The sequence below is a fragment of the Pelecanus crispus genome, chromosome 4 (assembly GCF_030463565.1).
Source record: "Pelecanus crispus isolate bPelCri1 chromosome 4, bPelCri1.pri, whole genome shotgun sequence".
Lineage (NCBI taxonomy): Eukaryota > Metazoa > Chordata > Aves > Pelecaniformes > Pelecanidae > Pelecanus > Pelecanus crispus.
Window position 1 is genome coordinate 17689575 of NC_134646.1, and position 17350 is coordinate 17706924.

Below are 17350 nucleotides of genomic sequence, written 5' to 3' on the forward strand. Positions count from 1 at the left end.
CCCATCCCGCCCAGCTACTGCTCTGCCCAATTTCTACCTGCTCCTGGAGAGCCTCTTTGGCCACAGGTACCTTGCGTTAACTGAGTTGCTCACCACATCCCCACTGGAACTGAACTGCTGCTGCTCTTCCCCCCTCCCCCCAGGAGGAAGGCGAGGTGCGTACCTCTGCTGGCAAAGCCCTCCACGGCACCTCAACCACCTTGGTGGTAAGAGGGGGTTTGTTCCTGATGTTGGGTTTCTCTCAATGAACTGCAGCAAACCTGTTCCTAGTTGAGACACTCCCTGGTACTTTCCCTGAGTACTGTCGCCTTCTTTTTCTCCCCACTTGATCTGGGATCTCCCCCTAACCCCACGCAATCTCTATGTCTCTATCTCTGCCACCCTTATTCCCAAATTGACTCCAGATCTCCTATCTTCCTTCCACGGGCAGGCTACATGGAGACAAGCTCTGTGGTACCGGCCCAACACCTCAACTTGTTTCACCCTCAACATCTACCCATGGAGAGTTGAATACGCGGGGGAGAAAGTGGCAAACCAACCCAGCTCCTCCTCTTCCCCTACTCCGTGGAAGTAGCCATCCTTTTACACAGGGGCAAGTGACGAGGCAAACGGCTTGAGCACCTGGCCAAAATGGGACTGATGCGCCAAATCACCAAGGCATGAGCCACCCAACTACAACAGAGATGTAGGATTTGAACAGTCACACCATGAGAGGAGCGATGGTTTAAGGAAACTGTTTAAGACAAGGCCTCCTAAATACCAAACCAGTCATACACCCTTATGTGACCTCCACAGAAACCAAACAGCCACATCAAGAATTGTGACACTACAGGCATACTGTACAGAAACAACTTGTTATGAATAAGTAACTTATAATTTATGAAGTCATCATGAAGCCTAGCATCGTAAATCTCCTTGTTGAGGATGGAAACTGCAACTCAACTGACCGTAACCAAAAAGAGGAACCATGCATCATGGAATATTCACTCACAGGCGAAACTCAGCCCCAAACCAAACCTGATACCATGCTTTATTTACTTTCTCATGGATACTGTCCAAAGCCGCAGCACAAGGCATCTTCCTAAATTAGACAGGGAAGCGAAGAAAGGGAAAGCTGTGATGGGCGTTTTGAAGTTTCATCAGTACTCAAGTGGCTTGCTGATAATCCCAAGAGAAACTGGGCAAAGGCATCCCCTTTCACAGCACCTCAGAGGAACAAATGTGCAGCTGACTTAGTCCCTTGGCCTCTGCAGCTCAGAAAAGACTTAGGAAAAGACCAAGCAACACTTGTAGCAAAAGTCTGATGTCAAAGATATTCCTTGGTTTTCCTGACTTTACATTTTTTTCCCCCCTGTAAGAACTGTTTCCAATTTTATAATTAAGAGTGTTTCCTTTGCTAGACTAAAACCTGTATCCATTTGAAGCCTGTCCATCATTTAAAATTATTTCAGGGTAATGCAAGAAAACACGTTATAGTATAACAAAACCAAACCAAATAAACAAACAAACAAATGCAACCCAACAAGAAAACCTGCCAAAGGCCTGAAGGTCGAAACCAGTTTGGAAACCTCAGAAAGCAAGGTATGCTTTCCACCATGCCAGAAGGTTTGACAGTTTGAACTTGGCAGAGAGAGGAGTGAAACATCACCAGACACCTTTAGGGCAAGGCAGGCAAGTGTGGATTAAGGGGGAAAAAGACCAGGGACATGGGATCACAGAGTCCCTTGTTCAGCTGCTCAAACCATCTAATAGAAAAGCCCTTGGCCTGAATTATCTTACCTGCCTTAGGAGGGGTTCACTTGTCTGGAAGAAGTTTTAAGGTTCTTGGGGAAAGAAAAAACCAAACATATTATTGTAACAACAATTTACTCTTTCCTGAGGGACTACTCTACTTCAACAGCTCCATGATGAAGAACGGTGGGAACAGAAAGACACTACCTAGCACAAAACTAATCTTTGCACTTCTGTGCAAAGGGGCAATCACGGCACTACTTTGTGTGCGGCGGCATTGGGCAACACTGGGTACAGGTCATTGAGTAGAATGATGCACAGACACCTGTCTCCCATCTTGAAGCCATTATAAAGGCAACCAAAGTCAGCAGTACTGGAGCAGCATCATTAAGTTATTGCACCAATCAAAATCCAAGCCAAAATACACGCAGAATTCAGGCAAAATCCAATTATGACTTTTCATTCAGCACTTCTTATTCAGCACTTTCTGATCTCTGCTTGCTCTGCAAGCCACAGCAGAAGGAGACAAAAACATACTCCCTTCAACACGCTGCCTTCCACTCTTCAAGCTTTAGAGACATCTTCTTCCAGGAAGGAAAAAAATACCTGTTGCCTTGCATCAATGGCAAATGCAGGCACTCAGTCCTGTTGAAACTAATGGCAGTTTTGTCATCAGTTTCTACCAGAGAGAAATTTGGGTCATGCCCCTTTTTCCTTTAACTTGCCAGCAAGCCACCAGAAATAAATACCCCATCTTTGGCACCACCAGCGACCTCCTCCTCCTATTGATAAGGCAGCAGATGCTCTCCCTAAGCAGCACGGGGTAGAGAGTACAACTATTACCCTGCAGCTGGTTAAACTGCCATGGATAAACATAGGCTGGGAATTAGGTGGTTTATCTAGGAAAGTTTAGCCTAGAGGTAGCATAAAGGTGACACCCTCAGACAACCACCCTGCCGCCTACACAAGCGATGGTGGATCTCAGCCAGGTTACAACATCACAGCCCCTGGATGCCCGCTCTATTGTGCTGTTGGAAAATACTGTCCTCGAACCAGGCCCAGGAAAAAAAAACAAACCAAAACAAAACAAAACAAAAAATGCCATTGCCTCAGCCCCCAGTGACAGTCTGGGTTTTCAGCATACTCCCACATTCCCAGGCCATTTTGGCTGATACTGCTGAACTGCCTGATGCAGCTATTGCCCGCATACATGCTCCTTCATACAGAGGCAGGCAGGTGCCAGCAGTCACGTCTTAAAGCAAAGCTGCGAGACCTGCCACCAAATGTCCCCTCAGCTCTTCCTGCTGCCCCAAATCCCTCTGCCATGTCCTACCTGACTTTTGCCACTACTGACAGTCAGCATTTCTCCTCTCTACATAGAAGGTGGGGAGAAAAAAAAACCCGTGCCCTATTAATCTGACATAGCAGCCAAGGCCTTGGCCCTACCTTCTACTTTGAAAATAAGGAGGTTTTATGGTGAGATCCTCCTGCAGCAGCAGGAAATTGGCTTGAGGGTCCTGGAGATGCCTCCTGCTGCTGTGTTCCTGCAGGAATCTGACTGCAACAGGAGAAAGCTGCTCCCTGCAAGGAAGCACACTGTGCAAAAAAGACAGATTTCCTACTCTAAAAGTTGCTGAAAGTACTTCAGTAATGATCTCCCCCCACCAAACCTGCCACATGAATGTGTAAACCCACTGTTACCGAACTAAAACACTTAACCCCACAAGCTTCTCTCCAGGTGACTGGGATGCTGCAGACGAAGGGGTGCGTAGCTGGGAGCACTGGCACTACAGCAATGACCTTGGCAGAAGCAGCTGCCGAACCCAGGACAAAACACGGATTAGACTAAGGACCACCAATGGCGAACACTGATAATCAGACAAGGAAGGTCATTTCACATTAAAACAGACCTACAGACATAGCTGGTATTTTGTGGGCTTTAGCCACCCAGGCATACAAACTTGGCAATTTTTACACTGAACTTTAACAGAGTCAATTCTGAAAATTAGTTTTCTCCCAAGGAAGTCCCCCTGGTGATTCTAGAGAATACAATCCCAGGTAACTGACACTAAGAAATTTAGAGCTGCTTTAAAGCTTCAACTAAGTGTCCTCCTCTTATACGCCTATCAGCAAAGGAACTGGCAACAGCTCGTGCATAATGATTGCCAAAGGAGAGTTTCAGCTCCCAATCAGTAACAGAGAACTTGTGCTACAATCCAACTTAATAATCACCCAGTTATGTAACCCTAAAATCCCAAGCACATCAATAGCATAAAACCTCAAATATCTGCTGGAATTAACGGTTAATTATGCAGTTAGCAGAATGCTGATACCAAATACTCTCTTTTGGTTTGCATTTGCATTCCAAAAGAGGCAAATCATAGTTTAAATGAGAAAATACATAATTATGCCTTTACCAAAATGCTTCTATAATACCATGTTCAATAATAAGTGATGATAACATACACATGACAATAAATACTCTTTCAAAGTTGATCAGAGAAAGGTACCACCAGCCAGAAAAGGTGCCCATTAGGTACAGTTTTATACATCCATTATGCCAGGGCTCATTGTCACTTGCAGTGGTTCATCAGCAAAATTACTGCTATATTCCACATGTGGCAGCAATTCTCCTCTTGTGCCATCAATGCCTCAGAAATCAAGACTTTGCTTGCGCTGTCATGCAAAGCCTGGCATTTTCTGGAAGTCAACTAAGGCATGCCTTCCTCTCTTACCAGTTTAGAGAAACTACTTCCTAATTTTTCTTCTAATCTGGAAGATTAGTATTTAACTCCATAGGGGAAGTAGCAAAAGGAAGCACTATGCATGTGAAAGGCATTTGGAGATGCCACCAAACAGCTCACTGATGTGCAGAAAGAATAAAGCAGCACCATGTTCAGACAGACACTTGAAAGGAACAAACCTCTTCTCTATCCTAGCCCTTCCTACCAAGGACCGTGAGAGAAGAGAAAAGACGCCCTCCCAAAAGGCTTGTGGATGTCCCAAAGTCATGCTGAGACAATACTAAGAGAGCATAATTATGCCAAGTTAAATGTAAAATCATTGGGCAAGTCTTCATGCTAAAGTCATAAAAACTAACAGTCAAACCCTTTCAAGCACGTCACAAGCTGGAAACCTGCCAGAACATCCACTGGGCCAACAGATGATCAAGATGAAAAAGAAGTGTTTCAGAAAGATCAGGCCATAGCAGAAAAGTTAAATAGAATCTTTGCATCAGTGCTCTGTGTAAAGGAGTCCAGGAAGGCTCTGCACCAGTCTCCCTTTTCAGTAAGCGAGTGTGAGAACTAGTTTCAGATTAAAGTGCGAGTAGAAAAGGGTCTAGAAAGAAAAAAGAAAAATACAGTAAAATGAATAGTAATAAATCACCAAGACCAGATGGCATCCATCCATGAGCCGTAAAGTAACTTAAATACAGAACTGCTGAACTACTAACTCTGCTGTGCAGCTTATTGCTTAAATTGCCCTTATAAAAGGCGTGGAAGGTGGCAATCGTGACTGATTTCTTAAAATTGGTCTGGGAGTGGGGAGGAAGCACTCGAGAGACCAGAGGCTGGTAAGTCTCGTTTCCATATCTAGCAAAACGATTGAAAGAGGAGCATTAATAGATAAATAAATATGCTATAAGGGAAGAAAGTCAGCACAGCTTTGGCAAAGAGAGGTCATGTTTCACGAATCTGTAAGAGCACCCTGATGATAGCACAAGGATGTTCTGGTCAATACAGGCAACGTCTGTACAACAGAAATGCTTTGCACGTGCCAGGTCTAGCTGCATCCCACAGCCATATGGGGTGAGACCTAAGCAAACACCAACCCTCTCCTCCTCCTCGCCTCTGCCCTGGTTTCCACACAACGGAAACTGGGGCATGCAGCTTGGGTAAGGGCTGCAATACCGTCTGTCGGCATGCCAGCATGGGTAATTACTGGTCTAGGACCTCCTGCACACTGTGCTTTGCATCAGGAGGTATGCGGGGATGCAATCACGGCAAAGTTGGATTTTAAAGCTATTAAAAAGATCTCCTGAAAGCTCTTAAAGAGAGCTTAGGGATAAGGAGGAGGGTTCTTCATGGATTATTAGCATCTTAAAAATAGGAGACCAAGGGTAATAATAAATGGCCATCTCTCAGAAGTAATGGAGGTTACCAGGGAAGTCTCACAGAGCTCTGCACCGGGGCCTGGGCTTGTACATCATCTGAAAAAAATCAGACCTATGGAAGTGACAGAGCTTGCTGATGACTCCAGACGATGAAATCAAGAGCTGCCTGTGAACAACTGCTGAAAAATTTTGCAAAACCGTGCGGCTGGCTGACAAAACGGAAGGTGAAAATCAGTAATTGCAAGACAATGCAGACAGTATAATCCTCTTCCACCATACATACAAAAAAACTGGCTCTAAATTAACAAACATTATGCAATAGAGAGACCTAAGTGTAACTTGGAACAGGTTGGTGGGGCTTCTGTCTTTTGAACATGCTTCCTCAGTATTTACTAATGGTCAAAAAAAGCAAAGGGTGAGAGAAGAAGAGTTGAGAGCAAGACAGAAATCGTAATTTTGCTACTGCATAAATCTACTGCCCTCTGAACACAGTGTGTCACTCTGGTCTGCTCCCAAAATTAATACAAATTGGGCTAGCAAAAGCACTGAGGGGGGAGATGACGATGGCCAGGGGTAGCAAACAACTGATATACAAGGGGAGATTAAATTGGCTAGCTGATTCTTCAGCTCATAGAAGAAATGATGGGACTTGGCAGAGACCTGTAAGTGATAAAGGGCATACACAGGATGAAAAAGAATATATCCACTATTACTACAAGCACAAGAATGAAGTGGCACTCCATTAAATTATCAGCTACCTGCTTTAGAAACATCTCCAACAAACAAATATGCATAATTAAATTGCAGAAGCGACTGCCACAGAACATTTTAGATGTCATGATTATAAATGTATTCAAAAAGGTATTAGGCAAATTCACAGAAGAAAGATACAGAACGGTTATTAAGCACAACTGTCCGAATGCAATCTCCCATTTGCAAAGTACCTAAATCACTGACTGCTGGAACAAGCAAATGAAAGAAATATCATTTTACCCTTGTCCCGATCTTATGCTTTCTTTGCAAATGGCCAGTTTAAAGGATGAGAAACTGTGCTAGAGGGACCTTTCTTCTGACAGTTTTCACATTCTTACGGATCTCCTTAAAACTACTTTATCTCCTGTTTTCCTTTATAGTTTCACAGTTTTAATTAAAACACCCTAGAAATTTAAGAAGTGTTTAGAGATAAAGGCATTAAAAGGCAAACCTTTAGAAATTTATGCAAAGAATCTATTGCTTTGCCCAACCATTGACCTGTTTACAAAGAAAAAGCAAAATAAGACTTGGAAAATCCAGCTAAAGCGTATTACATATATTACGTACAGGTATGACAGTAGTTCTTCAAAATTTCCTTCTGTGTCTGCACTATTTTGGGGTGGGTATGTAACAAAATCCTTCCACATATTTCTCTGGATGGGAACTGAGCTGCACTTTGTGAAAAAGTAAGTAATAGTAACAACGTATATAAAAAATTTACTGATAAAGATACCCACTTCTCACTGCACTGACAGTTTAGATTGTATGAATGTGGTACTGCTCTTCAAAATAATACATGGAAGCAAAAATCATGCAGGAAGGAATATCAAAGAGTGCTTGCTGACCTTTTAACAAGATCAACCATCACACACACAATTTATTAGTGAAGAATGAACACTGACAACTCTTATCAACAATCATTGTGGCAATACTAATTAAAAATGAGGGATTTGGAGACTGCCAGATGAAAGAGATTACAAAAATGTATCTAAATTTAGACACTACAGGATTAACAGATTGCAAAAGAAACCAAAAGGGTTAACAGCCATCATCATGCAAAATGTAAGCAGGGAAAAAGTAATCTTTTAAACAATAAAAGAAGTTACTTATTGGCTTAATCACCACTCGCAGATGATCTAAGTAATCATCCCCCCCATCCTGAGGTTATATAAGGTTAAAAAAATCTGCTGTTCTTAAATATTCAGCTTATTTTATTACGTTTATCTTCCTGCTGTTACTATAGAAATCAGAATACCAGAATGACTTAGAGGCTTCAGCACCAAAAGGGCACAGAGAGGCAGCTGCATCCTTGCGCTGCCTTACGCAACACGAAATCCTAATGGCCCCAGCTTCCACAAGTATATTATGAGAGGATATTATGAACATAATGAAAAGACAATGAACATGCTATTTACTAATAAAATACACATAATTAATAAATGCAGATTTTAAATAAAATCTTAGCTATTCAGCCAAGCTACATCTTAATTCTTAATTTAATTTTACGCCTGTCCTCAATGTTACAAAATCCTCTGCCCATTCACATCCAATGACAGCATTAGCACAGAAACTTCACAGAAATCCCCATGTACTGAAGCTGGTTTTCCGCCTCTCTATACCTCATTTGCTCTACCTCAGCTTTCTCATTTGAAAAGTGTATTCTGTATTTTTCCTCTGTTGCTAATATCAACCTCTGTCTGCTTTTAAATTTTAAAACTTGGGGCAATTACCAAAGGCGTAACATGAAAAATCCTTGCAGTACTACATTTTTATTTTACTGAAAGTTAAATCTTGCACTTTAAAGGAAGGATTTATATTAATTTGTAGTAACCTTTGTTAGGTTGTTAAACTACATTACATACACAGATTATTGCGTTATTTAAAAATATCTGGAGTAGATGATTGAATTTCATAATGAAAAAGCCATCCATACTGCACTAGAAACTAGAAAAGTGGCCAGTAGTGTCACAATTGCCCGAAATGGCAATCATGAAAGGACAACCATGTCTTAGTTCAAAATCCATAGCCTGAAGCTTTGCCTTACCAGTCAAAAGCACCAACCAATATGTCAATTGGTCTATTCTGCTCTTAATGTTTTGAACACAATATTTGATAAACTGCAGCCTCTACTGAAACCTTTTTACTGTAAGGATTGAACTGTATATGATGTAATACAATAATTTCAGAGATGGAAAAAAGATATGGCTGATCCAAATGCTTGTGAAAACTGGCCCGTTTTTAGACTCAGTTTTTCAAGTTCACTTTAATAATTTTGGGTACCTCGTGCAACACCTAGTGCTGTTTTTATCAGGCAAAACCTCAAGTCCTTGACTAGGGTAAAAACCTCTGTAAAAATCCGATGACAGTTAGAAAGTACAATGGCCAGGAAATTCAGAACCCGCACACTTATGCACCTATGATTTATTCTTTATGCTGCAGATGACAAACCAAGAAAAATCAAAGGAGCAAGAAAACATACAGCACATTAGTCATTCGGTGCATTTGCAAAATACTGCTGAAATATTGATGCTGTACTTTAATGTACTAAAGTGTCTCAACACAGTTGTCTCAGCATTCCTGAACTCTTTCAGTATCCCACATCATTGCTATTTTACAGCTAGATAATGCTGGAATGGTAAGAAAGATAATTTGGGTAAATTTGCTAAAAATAGTAAATGATTTGGGAATTTGAGTCTCTTCTTCAGAAGTCCCCAAGGATTTAGAAGTCTACAAAGAGACTCTGTAAAACCTAAAATCAAAAGGAAAACCGAGACCTGCAGGGGAACTCCAGCGTCGGGCTGGCCCTTTGGTTTCTTTACACCAGCAGAAACCAACACCTGCCAAAGAGGACGCACGGCTTGATTTTAATATTTGTCAGCAATGCCATCAGCTGGGTTTTTGCCCTACGGAGAGATGAAGAGCCACCATCCCTCTTCTCGCTAGGGGAAGGGATGGATAAGCAGGGCAGCTCGCCACGGGGGATGCAGTTTCTGTCCTCCAGCTGGGAGGGGGATACGCGGTGGGAGCACAAACCGTGGCCCTGAAGGCAGCCTGTGTCCCACTGCTCCCACTGGTTTCCCACACTGGGGGAGCGAGGATCCTTGCCGCACCACGTCTTGGCTCCTGCTGGGTTTCTGTTGGCAGCGCTGCACTCGTAAATGCTTTTTATCCCTTCCTGAGCCTCTGAGAGGTTGCCAGCCGATGCCCTGACTTAATGTATGGGTGGAAGCAGATACCTGGGAAGTTGCCTGAGCCCGTCACCGAAACGTGCGCGAGAAGGAGCATCCCTTGCCTTCCTCCGGGATTTAGGCATCTGACTTCTGCACTGCAAACACATAAATTCCTACTATTGAAAGACTCAGATCATCAGATTTCTTCTAGGACCTAAACTGTCACGCTGCCTCTTTTCAAAAACTTTGGGGACTTTTCCTTCAAAAGGACACAGCCAGAGAAAGGGTCATTTTAGCTATTAGTTCAGTGATGAATTCATCCAGAAAGGGAGAGACCGAGGAAATTTGAAACTAACTTCCCTAGCTTCCAGGACCACATCTTAAAAAGCATGTTTTAGGCCATTCCCTGTAGCAAACAGTTCATTTTGCATAGCTTCAGACAGAATCCTTGAAAATGAGCTAGCGTTAAAAAACATTGCATTTTGCTACATCCCTTGCTTTGTTCTTGCATCCATTCCAAGCAGCACCACTCAGCTTCCTGCTTTCAGTTGTGTATAATTTTACCAATTTAATGCTCCAGACTTCAATTGTCCATACCTCTGCCTGCCTCAGGTTGAATTAGATTAGAAAATTTCAGCTGAAGTCTTTGGTTAAGTCTTAAGAGAAATTTTCTCCCTCCCTCAAGTTAAATAAACAACAGCCATTTTTTTCTGCGGGGTTTCTGTTACTTTGCAGTAGGAACCTGAAATGTCTCAGAGCTTAGGTCTTGAATCAGGGATAGCCTTTTGCCATGTCTTAAGAAGATCTTCCCCATTAATATTTCTCTGTTCTCCCAAATCCCTAGATCCATTCAAGGTAAGGCTTCCTTGCTGGCAAAAACTGAAGCAAAAATCCAACAGTCTCTCACTACATAATCCTGTATTATCCCTACAACTCATCCAACCTAATCCAAAAAGGAAGGAGTCACATGGGAAAAATATTATGGGATAACATAACTTAAAGGTTTGGTTATGGATACAGCTTTCAAAGCACATACGCAAAGGGCTCAAACTACGGTTTCACAGACCACCTTAATTTTGGAATTTTGCAACTTCTTGGATTTGAGCTTGCAGCCTTAAGAAAATTACTGCAACATCTTTTGAGTGTCATATGCAACAGTCATCCTTTAAGAGTGTTTACCTGCAACAGGAATTATGTGGCATCACATATATGACGGTCTTTTAAAGATTTACTGTGGATTAAAACTAAAGCTATATATAGACAATAGTAGTCTTGATTACAACTACTATGCCACAGAAGAAATGGATTAAAAAAACCCACATACTGTAACTTATGCACACACTACATAAAATACACTGGTCTATTTTATGCCTCTTTTTGGGCTGTTTTTAAGCATTTCTGTAACAGGCCTGAGCGGCCATCTTCTCATCCCTCAGTTCACAACTTCGTGTTTACTTATGCCCAATTAAAGCAATGGAATATATGCACGATCCATAAAGACAAACAGTACACTTAATTAGATATGTAACACGACTAAATGAAGGTGAACAAGTATTTCCAGCCTTCCATAAGCCTAATCAAACCACGTATGAGTAGGGAGGCATTTTGCACTGTATTTATACAATCAAAGGCACATTTAACAGCTATTAACAACAGAGATCCTCATTTGTTATTTGCCTTGTTTACAGGCCTTCAGAATAAGAAAGAAAACAAGATCATATACCATGGCCTTCCAGAAACATTACAACTTCCTTTTATTCACAGCAGCTAAGAGTAAACGGAAAATTCATTTAACGTAAAACAAAGCAACATAATTCTGCTAACGCCAACCTCTACTTTCACTCTTTTTTAACTGTTCATTGAAGAAAATTCTGAACCCTGTGTGGGGTACACAGTGCATGCTACTGGCCAGGGACCTTCCTAATTACTTAGAGACAGAGACGGGAAATGATGTCTCCAGACACAATATGAAGAAATATCAAGAAAATCTTGGCCAGATGATAACAGTAACATAACTCTCTCAAGCCAGCAGAAGGAAAAGTAATTTTAAAGCATCTCCTTTTCATTCTGCATCAACTAATACATGTCCTAAAATGCCAAGGGCACTAAAACACTCAAAAAGTTGCACCATATGAACCTTAAGGAGGTCTGATAAACCTTGAGGCACAGAAATGAAGGCCTGTGTTTATAACTACACACCACATTTCCAAGTTCATGGTACTCAAAAAGTAAAGGTAAGACCAGCCTTCAGCAATTCCAGAGCAAAGCTCCAAAGCAGTATATTTTCACAAACAGGAATATACATTGCGTTCTGTGCTTATCTGAATGCTTTCTACACTGAACTGTATTGGCTGACTTGTACAATTCCAGTAATTTACCTCTAACCTTATGTCAAAATTGGGAAAAGCGCTGCATCTCTTAAGCTTGGAATCATAAAATAATTTAGCCTGGGAGGGACCTCTGGAGGTCTCAAGTCCAACCCCCTATTCGCAGAAGGGCTAATGTCAAAAGTTGGAGCAGGCTGCTTGGGGCTTTGCCCAGTCAAGGCTTGGACATCTTCAAAGACAGAGACTCCAGGGTCCCTCTGGGCACCTGGTCTGCTATTTCACCATCTCATTATGAAATGTCTTCTCCTGCTGCCCAGGAGGCAGTTTGTTGTCCTAGACTTGCGATTGTAGCCTCTCATCCTTCCACTGGGCACCTCCATGAAGAGCCTGGCTCCCTCTTTTCTACAACAACTCAAGAAGCTGAAAGACGCAATTAAATTCCCACTGCACCCAGCACGGTCTTCTGGCTGCACGAGCCCAGCTCCCTCGCTGTCCCAGCCAGCCCCCGACCACTGTGACCAAACCCCACAGGACTCTGCAATTTCTCAACAACTTTCCTGTGCCGGGGAGCCCAAAACTCAGACTCCAGGTGCAGTCTCACAACTACCACTCTGAGCAGCAACGTGACAAACTTGGAACAAATGTCTCCCATGATCTCCATTGAGTATGAAACATAAGCGAAGTGAAAGAAATCCTCTCATTCCAGAGATGCGTCCATTACCGTTCTGGAGTAAGAAATGAACTCCTACCCTTTTACTTCCAAGGAAATTTCTTGCCCTGATAAGCAACTTCAGAAGTCCCTGTCCCACATCTCACAGCTCAGCACAGCTCCTGGTAATTTATTTTTCTTACCTTTAGAAACACCTGCCTTCTGCTACCTCTGGTAACTCTGCAATGAGTATATTGTTAAATATGTAGAAGAGCTGACCACTATCTTACATACATACCTGATTTTGGATGTTTTTATTTTGCACTCCATGGCACTGCACTCCTTTTCCAGACTGCATCCCAACCTCAACCTCAGTATAATTCTGCAGGCACCTACCTTCAAGGCTTGCAGCATAAAACTCACAATTGATCTTGACTTCTGGAAACCACTTCTAGCTGCAGTATCAAGAATGCTGGCAATGCACATACACTTTTATTTGCAAGCGGGATTGATTTCCCTGTCCAATAAATTTTGACCCCCCAAGTGACTATCTTCAGATGAGGGAAAGCTGCTTCTGTGTTTGAACTTTTAGTCTACATTTCCCCAGGAGAACTAAACTCTTCGAAGTTCCCATTTTCACTTAGCTTTAGCTACAGATACTTTTTCTGTGATGATTCTCTAATGTCCAAGTCACAGTGGAGGTGCTTTCAACAAGGAAAATGGCTGACACTACATTTTCAACCACATGCAGTGAATCACCAGTTCCTCCTCTTAAAAAACAAAAGCCCAACCAAATGATCCTCCTTTGATATTGCTCACTGCTTTGGGACCAATCTCATACACATTAATTATTTAGGAATTCCTAAATCAAAGAAAGACTATTAAGATGGACAGCAACAAAGCATCTTCTCCAAAAAAAACATTTCAGAAAGCTTCAGAAGATTGAGTGGTAAGGTTTTTGTTCATTCTTTTCCTGCGTTTCTTTTTTTCTTCATGAGCACCCATATCCTATTGATTATGCCTCATTTTTACCTCTAGAAAAAAAAAAATACCTTCTGGGATAAGGATATGACATGACCCCAGTTTGACTGCCTGTTTATTCGCTTAAATTTTGACTTTACTGTCTTGGAATAAACACTAGGCGAATGAAACAGAAATTAAATTATACTCATCAAAAGCAAAGCACTAAAACACAAAGTTAAAATATGAAGGAACACACACACTCAGAAGGAATGGTTCCTTGGTTGATCCTTCTTTTTGTCTGAATGCATCATAAAAGAAGTTGTGTTTCATTACTGAAAAAACATTTTGGCTTTTTTCATGGTTGCAAAGAAGGGTAATTAAGACTGTCAAGAAAACACATTGAACAGCTGTATATTGTTAACAAAAGCACCATTATATGACTGCTTTGAAAAAAACTGGCAATTTAAACATTCACATTTCCTAGAAGTTAGATATTTTTCCAAGCTCCAGGAGATACCGAAAAAATGATTTTTCCTATAAAACTTGGTCATGTATCACTCATATTTCAAGCCAGCAGGATGGTCCTAGTTTGAGAACACATCCACATACATAAGGAGAAGCGGATGGCAGTATCAAAGCTCTGACAATTGAAAACTGAGTCACTGAAAAAAAAAAAAAAAAAGCTACCTTTTAAGACGGAATTAGCTGAAATTTTCTTAGACTGCAGGTATGCCTGAAGACCAAATAAAGACAGAGTAATCCTTCCAGCCTGCACCGAAAAGGACGATTAAGGAATACTTACTCATCGAAGATCAAGTCTGGAGCAAAATAGAGGAACTGGCTGTTTGTATGTTTGTACGATCTCCAACTCAAGGCAAACGATGACAGACACATCCATGAATACTGAATTAAAGTAATTTGGTCCTCGAGAGGCAAGTTTCTAAATCCTAGAGATCAAACCAGAAAATACCCATGAACTACATTGCGCTCTACAAGGGTTGGCCAAACCAGCACTGAATATATTGCTCATTATTTTTCCAGTATTAACGCACAAGAGCAACACTCCCACAAAGTATACTTCTGAAAAAACAAAATTGTAGTTTTTCATTCCAGTGACAAAACATGTTTTCTTCTTAAGAGGCTATTATTCAAAGTGAAAGCTTTTTAAATATCGATCACAGACATATGAAACAAATGTTACATAAAATAAAAAAAACCCAACAATCTTCTCTCAGATGTTCATCTCACACCCCCCTGTGAGGATTTTCAACACAGCCCACAGATTAAAGATGCAGTTTGTCAAGCAAATAGTTCATTAAGCTAAAAGAAACACCATTCACCAAATGTCTCGTGGTCCTACCTGGAAGTATCTTTGCCCACTTCACCACCTGAATCATCTGCTTGCCAGCCAGGCGGTTTAAGGTGGAAAGCAGGTGCTCCGCTGTGTCTGGCTTCGAATTGTCGTATCCTGCGTATACGATCTCCGGTTCAATGCTTTCAAGGATCTTAACAGGAGAGGGAGTAAGTGCTGGTGAGATAGCAGACATGTGGGGGACAAGTGCTGTGTTTACAGGGGGCTCGGTCACGGGTGCGATGTACGTCGTCCCTTCTTCAGGGCTCTGGGGTGGTGGCTGCTGCCGCTGCTGTGGCTGCTCCTCGTGCATCCCTTTCAATTTCCCCAACTTTTTGGACTTCCGGGCTGTGAAGATGAGCAGCACGAGAACCAAGTCAGTACAGAAAGCTGGTGTAACCTTGGCCTTATAGAAAATGGAAGCAGAAGTATCATCTCAAAGTTCTCAAGTGAACCAGGTGCAGGACCTTAAGAAATACCTCACTGTCTGCAGCATCATTATGCGGGAAGAAGGACCAAAAGGCACATGTTAAGCTCATTTTCATTGCTTTACTGGATGTTTTTGTAAGTGACAGAATGTCCAGTATCTGTCTCCATACAGACATGCATAAACATCCTAGTTACTGTGGTCGGTGCCAATTAAACATTTCAGAAGTTTGGTTTGTAGCTTAAATTAATCACTTATCACCTACAAGTCTGCAATTCATGTTCTCCATTGAATTTGGTCCTCAAAAGAAATCTCCCTGGCAATGCCTAAAATTAGCAGACGTGGAGCCCTCCTAAGCTTCTGAGTCCTAGCGCCCACCCTGGCCGTGCCTCAACTTGAAATGCCATCAATCCATTTTGAACAGCCTAAGCTAGTCAAATCCCTTTGCTTTTGCTGCTTTGATACTTCCATAAGATCTTCGTCCCCTTCTCTTGAGTAGTTCTCTAATAACGCTAAAACTATTTACCTAAAGAAAAAACACTGAGCCTCATGTAACACCTTTCTCACTGCTATCAACATTTCTCTAATGATTTGCCTTCCCTTTTATTTTCCTTTTCTTTTTTTCTTTAATGCTACCCTCCCTACTTTTCTTTACTAAGTATTCTTAGAATACAGCAACACTAGTGTGCTTCCACTCTTTGCAGAGATGCCAGCCATTCTCTGTGGGTTGCATTCCCAACTTTGCCCTGTGAAGCACAGATACATAAGCAGGCAGAAAGCCCTGCTCCTGTCCCGCAAAATCATCTTCTAGCGTGAGGAAAGAATGGGAAATAAAAAGCAAGACAATTAAGTTAAAAAACCACACACAAAAAAAACAAACTAAAAGCCCATCACCCCCCTTTTTGCAATAGGAAAACGTAACTAAAATAATCTTTAAAATCAATAAATAATGAACTAAATTTAAATGTTCGCAGCTCTTTCAGCGTAACTTCTCTCAAATATAGTCTTTCTTATCTATCTGTACACAGCTAAAACCCTTGTCTGGACTTTTATCTTCCCGTCTCTCTCAATTATTGGAACATCCCTTTTACTGGCATGAGTAAATACAAGTCTACCTTACTCCTACTTAGAATACCACTGCAAACACCCCTCTTAGTCCGTGCCCTGTCCCAAGTCTATCTCCTCGAGTTTTTTCCCCGTCATCAATTCCCCTCCCTATCTTTCCTTAAATATAGCGCCTTTTCTGCAGTTTCAAGATCCTTTCTGGCCACCCTCCATCTCACCCCTCCTCTCTTCTCCATTATCGAAATGTTCACTTCCACTCCAGCTCAGCATGCCATGCCACTGCCTCCAGGGAAGTTTTCAAAGCTTGCTCTATGTGCTTCTTCCTAATCCTCTTATTACAGTGCAGAAAACTCCCCACAAAGATCCACAAAACTACCTCATTACTCTTCTACAAACTCCTTAAAACCCACGTTTTAAGAAAACCCTCCTCAACAGCAGAGCTGCTGTTGCCCCAAGACCATTGCTGGCGACAGCAGCCATTAGTGTTTTGCTGTTTCCTTGAAATTGGGGCTGCCTGCCCAGAACCAGTGGCTGTGACTGAGCTCGTAGTGCCTGCGAGGCAGGATACAGACGCCCAGGGTCCAGGACAATGCACGCCCAAGTGCAACAATAGCCTGTTGTTTCCAACACTTCCTTGCTGGGACAGTAGCTTGAACTCTAAGGAGCTGGCTCATCCCAAGATCCAAAAGAAAAGCTTATTTGTTAGGGTAAACATGGGACATTGCTATAGAAAACAGCGATGTTACCACTCATACACACGATCTCGAAGGTGCCCAGCCAAACAGCCGCTCCTTGACTAT

At 42.0% G+C, this 17350-nt stretch overlaps 1 protein-coding gene across 2 annotated transcripts in view; it reads right to left on the reverse strand.

Moving 5' to 3' along the window:
* The window catches only part of NR3C2 (nuclear receptor subfamily 3 group C member 2), a 208602-nt gene that overhangs the window by 20961 nt on the left and 170291 nt on the right, over nt 1–17350 (reverse strand). Inside the window, exons 4-5 of one of the 2 annotated variants that reach the window (XM_075708790.1) lie at nt 15068–15406; nt 14510–14654 (exon numbers count right to left, since the gene is read on the reverse strand). In XM_075708790.1, the coding sequence (XP_075564905.1) occupies nt 14510–14654; nt 15068–15406 (484 nt within the window). The remainder of the gene's footprint in view (nt 1–14509; nt 14655–15067; nt 15407–17350) is intronic. The other variant, XM_075708791.1, reaches the window with a different exon arrangement.